We start from the raw sequence: 14,404 nt of genomic DNA, 5'->3' as shown, positions 1-14,404 counted from the left end.
CTTCAGAGGCTTTTAACTAGGAACAGGCAGAGCTGTGTAGGCAATTTAGTTACCAAAAAAATCTTCACAAGACAAAGGAAAAAGGTTACCATTTGGAAACTCAAAAGCAACGTTTTGCCGTTAAGAGCTTAGCAGTCGCTTTGGGTCTGGGACCAAAGTCTTAACAGAAGTGGAAAAGTCCAGAGGCCATTAATACATGGTCGCCGTGCTCCACTTAGCCCTTGGCTAAGTCTCCAAACACCATGACATTAATGCGGTCAGCAGTACCAGTGATGGGCTTTGCACTGTTTCATGACTGAAATAAACCTGAATTGGAGTTACCGAGGTAGTTGACTAGAAACTGAGATTTCCCCACCTGGCATTTTCTTGAAGGCCATACATCCCCTCCACCCCACCTCACGCCTACACAATGCCACATGTCCAGTTGATGGGCGTCAGCTGTCCTGCAGGCCCCTGGCACCAATTCCCAAGACAAAGCCTTCTTTACAAAAGGGAATGCACAGCCCTTTGCGTCTTCAAAAACACCAAGTTATTGCACTTCAAAAATACAACAGATTTGTGGTTCAAGCCCTCCCCGCCCTCCCCATGGCTTCTGCTCAACTAAAAATGATTCACTACGCACAATTTCTACATTATCTTCAGATTAGATTAAAAGGATTCAAAATGTGTCTCTTTACATGAGGTGCAGAGCTGCTGGAGCTCCTAACTAGAACAGTGCGATTCCAATCTTAAGTCTCTCCTTTCATTCCTTCTCCCACCCCTAAAAAACCCTCTAACCTTGCTGGGATATATAAACCTCCTCCCCCCACCCCAAGTCCCTCTCTTTCCCACCCTAACCCACCCATTCACATGTCCAGCAAAACTTTAGATAATCAGGAATGGTTATTTAACAAGACAATAAAAATGCACACAGCTTTGGAGAGGCACTGGAGTTAGCCATCCTGTAGGTTTGCAGGGGAACTCCAGCGATTCACACTAATGCTGAATGGCACCCGAGGTCAGTTAAGGTCTGGATCCCGGCTGCCTGGCTTAAGACACTTTCCTTACTTCGGACTCCGGGTCAGGTTCAGCTGGCAGAGCTCAGGTCAGGCTGTTTAGTGGGGCAGTTTTCCAACCAAGCAGCAGCTCAAGGGTTTTATTTTTCGTTTTAATGGTTAACTTGGAATAGGAACGTCAAAAGGAGACCAGGGAGGAAGGGAAGTGAGGCGAAGGAGAAATTCCCCTCCTCTCCAGTTTAGTAAGCACCAGAGTATTCAAGTCTGTCCATTCTGAGATTCAGGGCTGCTTCCGCAGTCAGCAGGCAGAAACTAAACCTTTCTCGTAAGAGCAGCGTCGTTTCGGTTGGGGTCCATCATCATCGTCATCGTCGTCTTCGTCATCTTCCTCCTCCTCTTCCTCGGATGATGAACTGTCCAGTGTTAAATCCACAACGTCAGCGGTGACCTTGCCGTTCTCTCCATTACCATTGGGAGTGGGCAACAGCCCGTTCACATCGGAAGAACCTGGGAAGAAAGGCTTCATTAGAACATCTACAAAACTTCCCTACTAACACTCCTTGACAGCTCTCTCACTATCATCATCACAGCAAATCCCAGAGGGATGCAGCCTCCTTGCATATCTGAACAGTATTTTAAGAAGGGGCAGATAAAACATTCCTTCTAAGGAGGCTGCGTATGGAAATCCATCTACTTAAAAGACCAGTGGGGTAAGTGAATACTTCTTGAGATGCCCCGGAAGGCCCATACACCCTGGAAGGAAGTTGGTTACTTACCTGTACTGTAACGGTTGCTCTTTGAAATGTGGGTGCAGACGCATATTCCACTCACATGTGCACATAACCAGAGAACTTTGCTTAGCAGTACCCATCGGGTCAGTGCTCATGCCCTCTGGCCCCCAAAGCCTCTCCCCATAGCTACATATGGGCCGCTCATCCCTGACCCCCCTCAGTTCTTTGCAACCAGAATCCAAGACTGGAGACTGATTCAGACATGACAGAGGGCAGGTTGCAGAATATAGGTCTGCACCCACATCTCCAAGAACAGTTCCAGGTAAATAACCATCTTTTCTTTCAGTGGTTGCAGATGTATATTTCACTCAGATGACTCTCCAAGCCCTACTTCCTACTGATACTGCTTGAATCTACTCATACAATGACTACAGAAATGCCTTCCCTAAGTTTGCACCTGACCTAGATGCCACCGCAACAGCATTCTGTTTAGTAAAAGTACGTATGGAAGACCATGCAGCAGCCCTGCATGTGTCCCATATCGAAACATTGTTGAGAAATGACAGATGTCACTTGGGCTACTTCATAAGCGGTCATCATGCTTGAAGTTCTCCCACCTGGAAATTGTGCGTGTTGAGACCAGATGTCCTTTCGTCTGATCCGCATAAAAGACAAAAAGCCGATGCAATGATTGAAGTGGTTTAGTCCTTTGCACATAAAATGCAAAGCATCGCCTCCCATTGAACGTATGAAGACACGGATCACCGGAGTGTGGCTTAGTAAAGGATACAGGGTAACTAAATAACCTGCTTATGGTGAAACTGTGAAAATCACTTTGGATAAAAAACTTCAGATGTGGCCGGAAGGACACTTTCTTTGAAGAACTGTGTAGGAGGAAGCCCTGCCATTAGGACCTGCAGTTCGCGGACTCTTCTTGTGGATGTTATAGCAATAAGAAAGGCGGTCTTCTGGGAAAGAAAAAGAGACGAAGAGCAATCTGGTAGCGGCTCAAACAGAGGACACATGAGCGTGGCCTGTACAGTATTAAGGTCTCACAACGGGACCATTTCCTTCACAGGCGCAAACAGACGGACAATACCTTTCAGAAATCTCACTGTCATGGAGTCTGAGAAAACTGACTTCCCCTGGACTGGAGAATGGAATGCCGAGATTGCTGCCAACAAGTTAAGAGGCAGACGGGAAGACTTCAGATGTAACAAGTAATCCCAAAGCATCCTAAGCATGAGCGAAAATCAGCTGAATTCCCCTAGATGTTGACCAAATGGGGAAAACTTACTTGGCTAAATTGGTGGTCCTAGTAGATGATTTTCTACTATTAAGTAGGCCCTCCAAACTGCTTCTGAATACTGCCTTTCCTCTTCATCTAACCATTCATACTGTGAAGTATAGATCGCTCAGCGTAGGATATGCAACTTGGCCATGGTGCTGAGTCAGGAGGTCAGGAAAGAGATGAAGAGATCTGGGAGGCTGGACAGACAGATTGAGAAGGTTAGAGATCCAACCTTGTCTTGACCAAGCTGGCACAATAAGTATCAGTTTGGCAAGGTCCAACTTCAGAGTTTGAGGATAACCTGAGAGATAAGAGGAATAGGGGGAAAGGCGTACATCAGGGCTGATCCCCAATTCAAATGGAAGGCATTGGTTAAAGATCCTGGACTGAGATCAAGAACAAAACTGACAGCATTTTTACTGTCCTTTGTTGCAAACAGGTTTACTGAAAGGATGCCTCATTCCCCGAGGATGGGCCTCACCACGCTGCTTTTCAGAGACCACCTGTGGTTCTCGGAGAAAGTCCTGCTGAGATGGTTGGCCAACTGGTTTTGTGAGGTCGGTAAGCGTGAGGCTGTAAAGCGTGATGTCTTTGATGCAAAAAAGTACCAGAACGCTATTGGGTCCTGGCAAAGCTGGTTGGAACGGGCTCCTCTCTGGTTGTTCAAATGAACCATTGTGGTGGTATGCTCCCCTGATCTGATCCCAAAAGGCAGGACAATCATCATAAGTGGCTTGAAGCTCCAGTATACTAATATGAAAAGACGCTTCCGTCTCTGACCACAAATCATGAACCTTTAATGTCCGTAGATGCGCTATTATGGAGGCATCATTGACTGGAGTCCTGGTCAGTAGAGGACAGGCAAAGGGAACCTGACATGCATTGTTCTGTTCAGCCCACCACTGTAGCGAGCCCAGTATCTCTGGTGGCAACTCGGGTGATTGTCCTATTCAGTCATGGTTGAAGTTGGTCTAAGATGCAATCTCACATGCTGGACCACATAAGTGCACGGGGCCATATGATCTAGTAACTTCAGGTATACGTGGACCATGGTCGAAGGCGGAGATTAGAGGCCCAGAGGCACAAAGGTGTCATATTGTTTGCAATCACTGACATGGGAGAAAGGCCCTCAAGTTCATAGAGTCTAATAAGGTCCTCATAAAAATCAATGTCTACTTTTCTGTGTTCAAAATCAACCCCAGTTGATCAAAGAGGTACCGTGTGAACTGGAGAGGACTGAGGACTTAATTCTTTGGATCTGCCCCTCACTACCCAATTGTCTTGGTACGGGAGGACATGAATCCCCCTCCACTGGGGATAAGCCACTACAACCATCATCATACATTCACTAAAGACACATGGGGCTGATGACAGGCCAAAGTAGAGACCAGCGTACTGATAATGTTTATTGATGACTAGGAAACTTCCTGTGGTCTGGGAAAAAATCACCACATGGAAGCAGGCATCCTGAAGATTGAGAGCAGCAAACCAGACGGCGTGATCCAAAGTGAGAAGAATAGTAGCCAGGGTAACCATGTGGACTTTTATGCATTTGATGTAATTGATGAGACCGTGGAGACTGAGGACAGGTCTCAAGCCTCCCTTGGACATAGGGAATCAGGAAGTACCAGGAGCAGAATCCCTTTCCCTGATTAAAAGGAACCACCTTCTCTACAGCTCCCAGAGCACTGAGTGTGGACCTGCTGAAGCAGCAGCAGCGGCTCGGGAGATGAGTCCCTGAAAACTGATGGGGTTAAAAATGTGGAAAGGGGAAAATGGACAGAAGTTGGATGGCATAACCTGACCCCACAGTTCTTAGGACCCATCTGTCCGTAGTTATTGCTTCCCATGCACTGCAGAAGTGAGACAGCCCATCCCCGAAGGGAGATGTAGTTGAGACGGTCACAACTGGTAAGCTGCTCTCGATATGCAAGTCAAAGACTCTGCCTGTCCAAAGATGGAGGAGGAGGAGGATGGGCTGGTTGGTTAAAATTAGAACCAGGTCTCCTCTGTGATTTATGCCCTTTTCTGAAGAATTCTTGCAGCCTAGCAAGGTAGGATAACAGCTGGAAGTATCAATGCAGACGATATTGCTGGGCTGTAGCCACTCCAGATGAAGCCAGTAAAGGCCTTGCATCAACTGCAAGACATGGCACTTACAGTCCTGATAAAGGCAACCCACTCCGTAGTGAAGCCGGCATTGGTACCAAAACCAGAGTTGATCCCAGACCCAGAGTTAGACTGCGCTGCAATCATTGTCGGTACCGAAGATAGCATCTGCACTGGCAAACCCCTCGGTACAGACCAGGAAGCCAACTGCAACCCTGCCCCATGGGTACGAGGTGCTGCAGACAGAGCCAACAACAGTCTGCAGCCAATCCCAGTGGTGCCAAGGACATCGAATACTAAGCCACCACTGTAAAATGCTCCTGAACAAGTGGTGAGTCAGGAACAGAAAGGCACAGCAAATCCACTGCTGCCCAATACACTGCCAATATGGAAACCATCCATGACGACAACACTGTTGGAACCGGACTCAATGGATGCCCCACAGGCGGTACCAGAGTTGACTGTACAGTCTCTAACTGGTTTCACATTGGTACTGCAGAGTGGGTTGACAGTCCACCTCTATCCCACATACTGAAAGACTCATGGTGCTGATCTACACTTCTCTTAGAAAGGGAGGAGGAATCTCTCCAAGTTCTGGAGTGGCTCCAGTCCATTTTGTGAGAGCTTTTCCTCAGATTACCAAAGGAAGGAGAACAATCACGGTTGCTCCTGGGCGAGGAATCCAAGTATGACTGTGGAGTCGCAGCCCATACCAGCTCAGGTGCTCTCTGAGGGGCCTGATGATCTGTGGCAGTCCCCTCTGCTGAAGCAGGCCTCATGTTCTGCTCTAGTAGGTGCTAATTTAAGTGCAAGGCTCTAACCACCTGCATTCTCTTCTTGAGCTTACAGATGGAGCATCTTTCCTTAATGTGCCCTTCCCCAAGGCACAACAAACATTGAGTGTGTGGGGGGGGGCGGGGGGAGTCCACTGGTAGGGATAGCTACTCCACATGGTGGACAATGCTTAAAACTCAGGGAAGGTGTCACACCTGGCTAAAAACTAACTACACTGCATTAAACCCTAAGATACTACTCAACTAACTATTTCTTGTTTCCCCCCCACCCCCTCCAATAAACCCTGCGATAGAGAACATGAGGTGAGACACCACACCGAACGCGCCAACTCAAGCCGCGGGCGGGAAGGAACTGAGGGGGATCAGAGCGCTGCCTCCCTTATATAGCCATGGTAGGGGCTATGGCAGCCAGCGGGCACAAGTACCACCCCAACAGGTACTGCCAAGCAGAGTTCTTTGGCTTCAGTGCTTTGGACAAGTGCACACATGAATGGAACACACATCTGCAGTCACTCAAAGAATTAGGGTTTGCTCAGGAAATATTTGCATAAAAATAAGGGACCGCTTCAGTCAGAGACGTTACAGAACAATGCAGACCGATTTGTTGGTAAAACACCACTAATGAAAGGTCCATGAGTGGAGGCAGAACATTTCAGGGTTAGTCTATAAGGGAATATATAAAAGATGTTAGTTCCATGCCACTTTGAAGGGATAACCCGGTTTTGCTAAACAACTGATTTGAACGCTAACTAAACCATTAGGGATCTATTCAAAGGGCTCGAGGACCCCAACCAGAATGATCCCCTCCTTACTGTGCAGTTACTATCTCTGATACTATTTACTCTTTTGTATAGAAAGACAGGGGGACCTATTAGCTGACTCATAGCGGTATTCTGAGCAGAGGTCATAAGGTGTTCGACAACTCTCCAACACTGACCCAGCTTCCCGATTTTGTATCAAGTGATTTGTGTATGTTCTTTACAGTTCATCTTTCAGGGCATTTAAAATTATTAGCCCCACTCACTACACACCCACCTAGTACCAATATTGGACACTGAGGGCTGCAGCTTCTCTCTTTCTCAGCTTTGATTGGACACCAGGATCCATCCACCAGGTATTCTATTTCATCTGCATCCTCGCATTCCGTCAATATTTTTGATAGCAGCCTGGAGAGGAAAGAAGATGCCATCTATTAGCCTGGAGGCAATCAGCAGAGCACCTTTGACGACAGAACGCGAAGATGGATCCTCACCTTAAATGGCCCTAAAATTTATGTTTGAAGGGAATTTGGTAGTGAAAAGCTGCTACACCCAAGTCCTATTCCGCCCCCGCCCCTCCCCACACACCAGGTACTGGCAGTGCCAACATCCCCAGTCCATCCTGACATGGCTTAAACCATGAATCAGAGAGCAGCCTCCATGCTCAATTCAGTCCTTGGTCTCTGCTGATGCTGCCCCTGGTGTGGGAGAGGACAACTACTGACAGGTGGTCGTTCTTTGAGGAAGACTTTCCACTAGGAAGTGGGCTGAGATAGCAACTCAGTTATTAGACCACATTTGAATACGATGCAAAAGACCTACCTCCTGTAGCCCATCAGAGCCCAAAGGCTGAAATTTTAATGACCGTAGAACACGTTCCCACCCCCACTGCAAGTGTGAAGTTAGGCCAATAGACAAGTCCCTTGTGCTTCTGCCCAGACAATATTCTTAGGATGCTACATCTATAGTACACTGGGTGACTTCTGCACACACATTCAGTTTATTACATTATGAAAGGACAGAGTAATCCACCAGATTCAGAAAGTCAGGTAGGAAATGTAGCCTTCCTCTTTTCTTACTCTTTATCAGTCCAGACGCTGGACTTCCCAAGCTAGTGATGAAATCTCCAGGGAAGTATAATGCATGCAATGTCCTCCCGCTAGAGGCTGCATCAGAAAACGCTTCTGTGCCCAGCCCACACGGTGTTGAAAATACAAAAGTGATGGCATAGATCCAGATGGCCACCTTACCCATCTCTAATCACGAGGAGATGGACCTCTAACCAGATCGAGACCACCTCTCTGGTTCATCGTGCCTTAGAGGTTGGACATTTGCTTTACTATTGTTGAAGTGTTTCTCATCACTGGCCTCATGAGGGTGTTTAATAGTTATTGGAACAGACCATCTAGAATTCAGATTGTAGAAAGCATCACACACGCCTAGGCGGTGGAGTTTTTCCCTTTATCAGTACGAGGGTGAACCAACACTTGATTTGTAAAAGTTTGAAGTTTCCTTGAAGTGCGATATTCTGAGCACCGCTTTGTCCCGATTGAGTAGGATCTGCAATTTGATTCACGACAGGACTTGGACGGCTCTAGTCTCCTAGCCTAGCAAAATGGATACTAGAAATAGAACTTTAAGGATGTAAAATGGTTCAGGGAGGCTTACATGAGATCCATCAACTAGCTTGGTCTTCAGTAGCTTCCTTGGATCTTTACCGGATCAACACAAAGGTTGCGTTCCTTTGCTTGCTGAAATGGACAACATCCAGATCAGACTCCAAGATGGTCCGTTCTAGTTTACTCCTGAAGACTGACTATTACTACCAATTTTACAAAAACTGAACAGGTACAAAGTTCGGCTGTCTAGAGAAATGCCAGATTAATGACAAAGGCATGGATTGGATCGAGTTCATCTTCTCTACATCACTGTTTTCTGCTGTAAAATAAAGAAAAGGAAGCTTTGCAAGTGGAGGTAGCACTACCAGAACACCCTTTCTTCCATAAGCTTTAGTCCTCCATAGCCAGGCTATAAATGAGAAACGGAAATGGATATTCCTGTTGTATTTACTCCTGAGGGAATTCTGAACATATGTTAAAATTCTGCATTTGTAAAAATAATGCAATATAATCACTCTGGTTTCAATTATTTCAGTAGTTTATTTAAACTACAATACAATGGATGGAGCATAGGAATGGGGAGCATTGGAGGAAGTCCCCAAACCCCCTTGCCTAATAGTAATGTGGCTAAGTTTGACTCTTTATTTCTAGTTATTAGTCAACAAATATATGAAGCCACATGCTCAGTGTTACATCACAGGAAACTGAGGGCTGGGGAAATCAAACCTCACAATTTACATTGGCTACTGACCATCTCCAGAAAGGTCAGTAGCAAACAGTTCATGGAGCACATTTTGATAGAAAAGGTTTTCAGTCCAAAAATGTAGACCAGTTCTAATCATGAAAGCACAATAAGCATTTCTAAGGCCATACTGTCCTTTACACGAGTGCTTCTCAAAGTCGGGTTTCTGCTTGTTCAGGGAAAGCCCCTGGCGGTCCGGGCTGGTTTGTTTACCTGCCACATCTGCAGGTTCGGCTGATTACAGCTCCCACTGGCCACGGTTCGCCGCTCCAGGCCAATGGGGGCTGCGGGAAGGGCGGCCTGCACATCCCTCGGCCCGTGCCGCTTCCCCAGGCCAGTGGGAGCCGCAATCGGCCAAACCTGCAGACTCGGCAGGTAAACAAACTGGCCCGGACTGCCAGGGGCTTTCCCTGAACAAGCGGCGGACCGGCTTTGAGAAGCACTGCTTTATACCCTTCTGGCAATGTGAAGGAGCCTTAAAACTTTTACATCTGTTTTATACACCTGGGGGGGAGGGGCGATTCAAAAGACAATGAGAACAATTCATTAAGCAGGTAGGCTGCTACATCCTGCTCTGCCTGAGGGGACAGAGCCTTTCCCATTCCTACCTCCTCAGAAACACCCTGAAGCTCTGCTCCTCCACTCTGTGCTTGCTGCAATAGCGAGTGAGAGGGACAGAATGTCTCTCTCACTTGCATGACTGCCCAGCTCCACCCTTCCGGTGGTGATTTACACCTCTACCAGTTGCTCTGGGCACCTGAGCCAACCTGCCTGTGCTGTCAGGAAGGGGCGCATGACCACTCTTGCAGCTTTCCTATCAGAAGTCATTTTTTTACGGGGAAGCAAAGAAGTCTGCAGGAGACATGAATTCTGCACATGCACAGCGATGCAAAATTCCTCCAGGCGTATGCATTGGTAGACTTGGCAGAATTTATTTAATAATTTTGATGGATAGTCTCAAAGCCTATTTAAGCACCTTCTTCTGTTTTCATCTGTTTAAATTTTCCACAGTTTCAGGAAATTAGGTGGGGTCAAATAATTATTTAATGATAGACATTAAGATTCAAAAAGTTACATCTTTATGACTTAAAACAAACATGTCAAAATATACAAAGTAAATATTTTTAAATCAAAGTAACAAGTTCTCAAGCATCATTTTTCTTACTTTGCATATCAGTAACTTTAGATTTTTCTTGGTAAATGTTAAAAATTCAATTCTTCCAAGCCTATGTATTGGCCACAGGGCAAAGTGAACAGGTTATCTATGCCTAGGTTGCTTCAGACTGACTGAGGAGGTCACAATAGCCAGAGAAGATCAGTAACTATGAATTTCTTGATGCCCTGAGTACTGTCTGCATGACTAAATCCATGGGAATATATAACCGAGGTTGAAGTTCACATATACTCACTCATCCGCCCTTTGTAGAATTCATCTGCGCTCTTGTGATTGGGTCCATCAGTATATTGGAGAGAATCCCCATTAGGAGGTCTGAGATATCGGAGGGGTGAGTTTGTTTCCCAGAAACCAGGAGCTCTGCACCTTGTTGCCATCGCCACTTGTACAATTGTCAGCAATTTCCACACTGAAGCTCAGTAAATAGTCAGGCTGCCTAGCCATTTCCTGACTCCTGTGCTGCCTTGTTCACATAGGAAACAACGGCATTCATCACTTTGTTCCTTCCTTTGCTCTTGGCAGAGTAGGCAGGCAGTTTACTGAGCTCTCCTTTAAGGTGATCAGCATCTAAAACCCATGTTCCTGGAGCTATTGGGGATCCTAGTCAGGTCTGTAACTTGTTTAGGGTGGCATCTGTGGCTGGATTAGCTAGTTCAGTGGTTCTGTAGAGGACTCTTGTCCTGGTTCTGCATCTGGAGACCATACCTCAATGGTAAGAGGCAGACATTCCTTGGATAGGACTATCCTCTTGACAAGACTCAGTTCCATCTCTCCATGTTTCTTTATATTATCTTCCAATATCACAGTATCAAACCTTGTTCTGAGATGCATAATGGAAGCATATCACCTCCAAGGTGCTGGTCTATTATCAAGCATTAATCTTTGAGCAGCTGACATTCTTAAATATCTTCAAGGCTAAGGGTTAAGGACTCTCTTTGACTCAGCCAGTTGCCCAAGTATAGACAGACCGTGAAGCCTTCTCCCTTCCAGGCTGATGTATAAACGGCCACCATGTTTGAGAATGTCTATGGTGCCGTTGCTAGTCCAAAGGTATTGGTACTGGTATGTGGACCCCAACACTGAATATTGCATCTGTAGGACATGCCCCCTCACAGGCCAGTTGTTCTCTTATCAAGTTTTTTCAAAGGGCATAGAAACCCCCTACGGGTCACAATCTGAAGGCATGGGCTTTTAGGGTTGCCACCCACAAGAACACACTGGGCAGCACAAGATGACAGAATGAAAGAACTCTCCTCCAGATATATTAAACACACGGTCTCCGCAAGGGGCTAAAAGAAGATGATGGTTTGGGGTTGGCCAGTCTTTAAGGACCTTCCCTAAAATTTGTGGCTTCAGATTCTTGCCCCAGATTGGGGGAAAACAAAATGCAGGCCTCCTGCCTCCCAACTGGACCATAATGCTCTCTTGGACTTGGTTCTCTGGTCTGCCCCCTTCATATGCTGTTTTAACAAAGTGACCCAAACTCGACTGGCTGGATCAGAGCTCAGCAGGGCCCTCTACAAACATTAGATACTTTTTTGGAATCCTACTGGCGCACTTACTATGCTGTTTGTAAGTACTGGGGAGTGCTGCCAGACCACATAATGTTGTTAGAGATACAATACACAGGATCTTCCATCTGAAAGTCTAAAGCTTACTCACAAAAAGCTCCTCTCAGATAGCAGCACAAACAACTAGTGTGACATTATAACAAAGATGATTCAATGCTTAACAGCTTGAGGTTCTTTGAACCTACCAAAGTAAGGTTATTGGAGGCAGAACCAACAAGCTCCTTTTATTCATGGAAGAACATTATAAAAGCGTCTTTGTTGTACTGTCTCCATCTACAGGCAGGGAAGAGCCTGGATTGGTGCTGAACGATGCAAGACTACAACCCTAAGCTGCTTTGATGAACCCAGACCAAAAGAATCAAAAGTAAAAATAAAATCATTTCAAGAACATATTAGTAGAAACAATGGCTTAAAAAGCTAAGCTTACAAGAACCCCAAACCTTTGAAAGTGTGGGTATTCATAAATAAGGTGCCCAAAATACCTTCAATATGCCCCTACAGAGATTCCAACCCTGTGTCTTGTTCCTGTTATAGGAACTCATAATATAAAAATTGCCAGCAAAGCTTTTTCTAAGGACTTTAAGGAGTTTGCAGCCTACCGCTGCAGATACTATTGGCACAGTTTGCAGGTGGAGTATCAAAAAAAAATAAAAAAGTACCCACAGCGCACTGGTTTATAACTGCATTCATACCTCCATCTTAGATGTGCTAGCTCTGCATCTAATGACACCTGGATTAATGGTTGGCACATACTTATGACGTGCTTGTGAGGTACTGCAGGATCAGGCCCTTAACGAAGGAGTGGGAGAAGAGTGCATGCCGAAGGCAGCCTGTCTTGTCAGGAGTGTGTAAAGTAGTTTTATTCTAGGGAGTGTAAATGACAATCAACAATCACTGCATGGAAAAGGAGCAAAGCGGCCTAGCTTTTGCGGTCACCAAGATGAAAAATGAAGACAGTTGTATGAGTTTCAGAGCGAGCGGATGAGAAACTACAGAATCAAGAAGCAAAGACTAATGACCGAGTCTCACGCAAACCCACTACCACCAGTAACGGGGAGGTTGGTCTCTTACATGCCCAAGGATCAATTATATATTTTAAACTTAAAAACAATTTTGAAACGGAGGTGGATCAGCTAGAAGGCCTTAAAAACCAGAGCATGAGCCCAGTGTGGAAGAGGGTGGGGAGGTATAACCAAAGGGGCAGAAGAGGAAGGAGTGTGTGAACTCACCCATCAATTATTAGCTGATCATAGGGTGCTGGTTTGTCACACACAGGACACATCCAAGTGGGCTTCTTCTCATTCATCTGGAGGTAGAAGACTGCATCGAAGCACTGTAGGTGGGCACAGGTCTCAGCCCGGCATGGGACAGACAGACGCATCTTCACCAGCTATGGGACCAAGAGCAGACAGACCGGTGACCCATCCCACCATTGTATCACTAGATGCTTCCCCTTCCAAAATTGGATACTGGTGCCTTGTGCCAATACACAAGAAACTGCTTCTAGATGTTTTTGGTGAAAAAGATGATTATCCTGTAAAGATGGTTTGGACAGATGAATAGGAGAGCTAATGTTAACAGCCTGGATTGCTGGGCAACAACTTACCGGGCAGATGAGAGAGACTCGAACACCTGTAGTAGCAATTTCGCTGTCTGGATCCAAACGCAATTTCTCTTTTACTGTATTCAGGAAGACAAGAGGGGATGAAATTAAAGCAGCCCGTTTTAAACCTGGGAATAACGTAGTACAAGAGGCAAGCTTTCACGATTGTCACATGGGGGGCGGGGGGAAGCTGATGCCAGGGGAGGATGCGGTAAATTCTCCGCAATATGCAAGCGACTCAATCAACCATGGAGTACAGGGTGGGAGATGGTAGTGGGTCACGTCACTGCAACATCAGGGCAGATACGGGACAAGTACCTGGCATTCAAGATAGGGCCACACCCACTTTTTAAAAAAAATCAGTACAATACAGACACCACTATAACGGGGCAAGCCCAAGAGATAGCGAGGCAGCAGGACTCCTAGTCCAACCGACCTTCCTAGTCTCATCTGAGCTGAACAGACTAAGCTCTATCCAGACCCCAACGGGATGCAACTCTGGAGCTGACCAACAAGCTGGGCTGCGGGCATACTGGCCAGTTTCTACACTGCAGCAGGCTGTGTCACGTCTGGGAGATTAACATGTGCAAAGCCAGAGAGCATGCAAAGCAGGAGGTCTGGCCAAAATGCCGTTTTCCAAGGAGGGAATAGGCATATTTGGAAGGAATCGACACATTAGGACAGGTGGTAGGGAGTTCAGTCTCTGCTGAAGCTCACCCGTGTAAAAATCTGGTGGGACAGCAGACAGAATCAAGGCTGATGCTCTAGCTGGCAGGTGAGATGTGGGGGGCCGACGTGACTGCAGGGGCCACAGGGAGACAACCATTTACATCTTTTGGAGGGACATCTTTTTAATTAAACAGGTGCTGAACGAGCACAGAATACTGTCCCTAAACAAATCACTCCATAAACATTACAAAAGCTGCCCCTAGCCCTGCTGTTCATACAGGTTTATTACATTTCCATCATCATGTCTCTTTGGGTAAGGGTGCATTACCTTGGCTGTTTCAGACCATC

The 14,404-nt window shown here is 46.3% G+C and overlaps 1 protein-coding gene across 1 annotated transcript in view; it reads right to left on the bottom strand.

Moving 5' to 3' along the window:
* Positions 1–822: 822 nt before the first annotated feature.
* Positions 823–14,404, bottom strand: part of PIAS4 (protein inhibitor of activated STAT 4) — a 32,317-nt gene continuing 18,735 nt past the window's right edge. The window contains exons 8-11 of the mRNA XM_054013844.1: positions 13,391–13,464; positions 13,014–13,174; positions 6,956–7,086; positions 823–1,502 (exon numbers count right to left, since the gene is read on the bottom strand). Of these exons, the coding sequence (XP_053869819.1) occupies positions 1,294–1,502; positions 6,956–7,086; positions 13,014–13,174; positions 13,391–13,464 (575 nt within the window). The 3' untranslated portion in view covers positions 823–1,293. The remainder of the gene's footprint in view (positions 1,503–6,955; positions 7,087–13,013; positions 13,175–13,390; positions 13,465–14,404) is intronic.

This window comes from Malaclemys terrapin, chromosome 24 (assembly GCF_027887155.1).
Source record: "Malaclemys terrapin pileata isolate rMalTer1 chromosome 24, rMalTer1.hap1, whole genome shotgun sequence".
Lineage (NCBI taxonomy): Eukaryota > Metazoa > Chordata > Testudines > Emydidae > Malaclemys > Malaclemys terrapin.
Note: the sequence above shows the minus strand (reverse complement) of the source record. Positions and strands in the feature narration are given on the sequence as shown.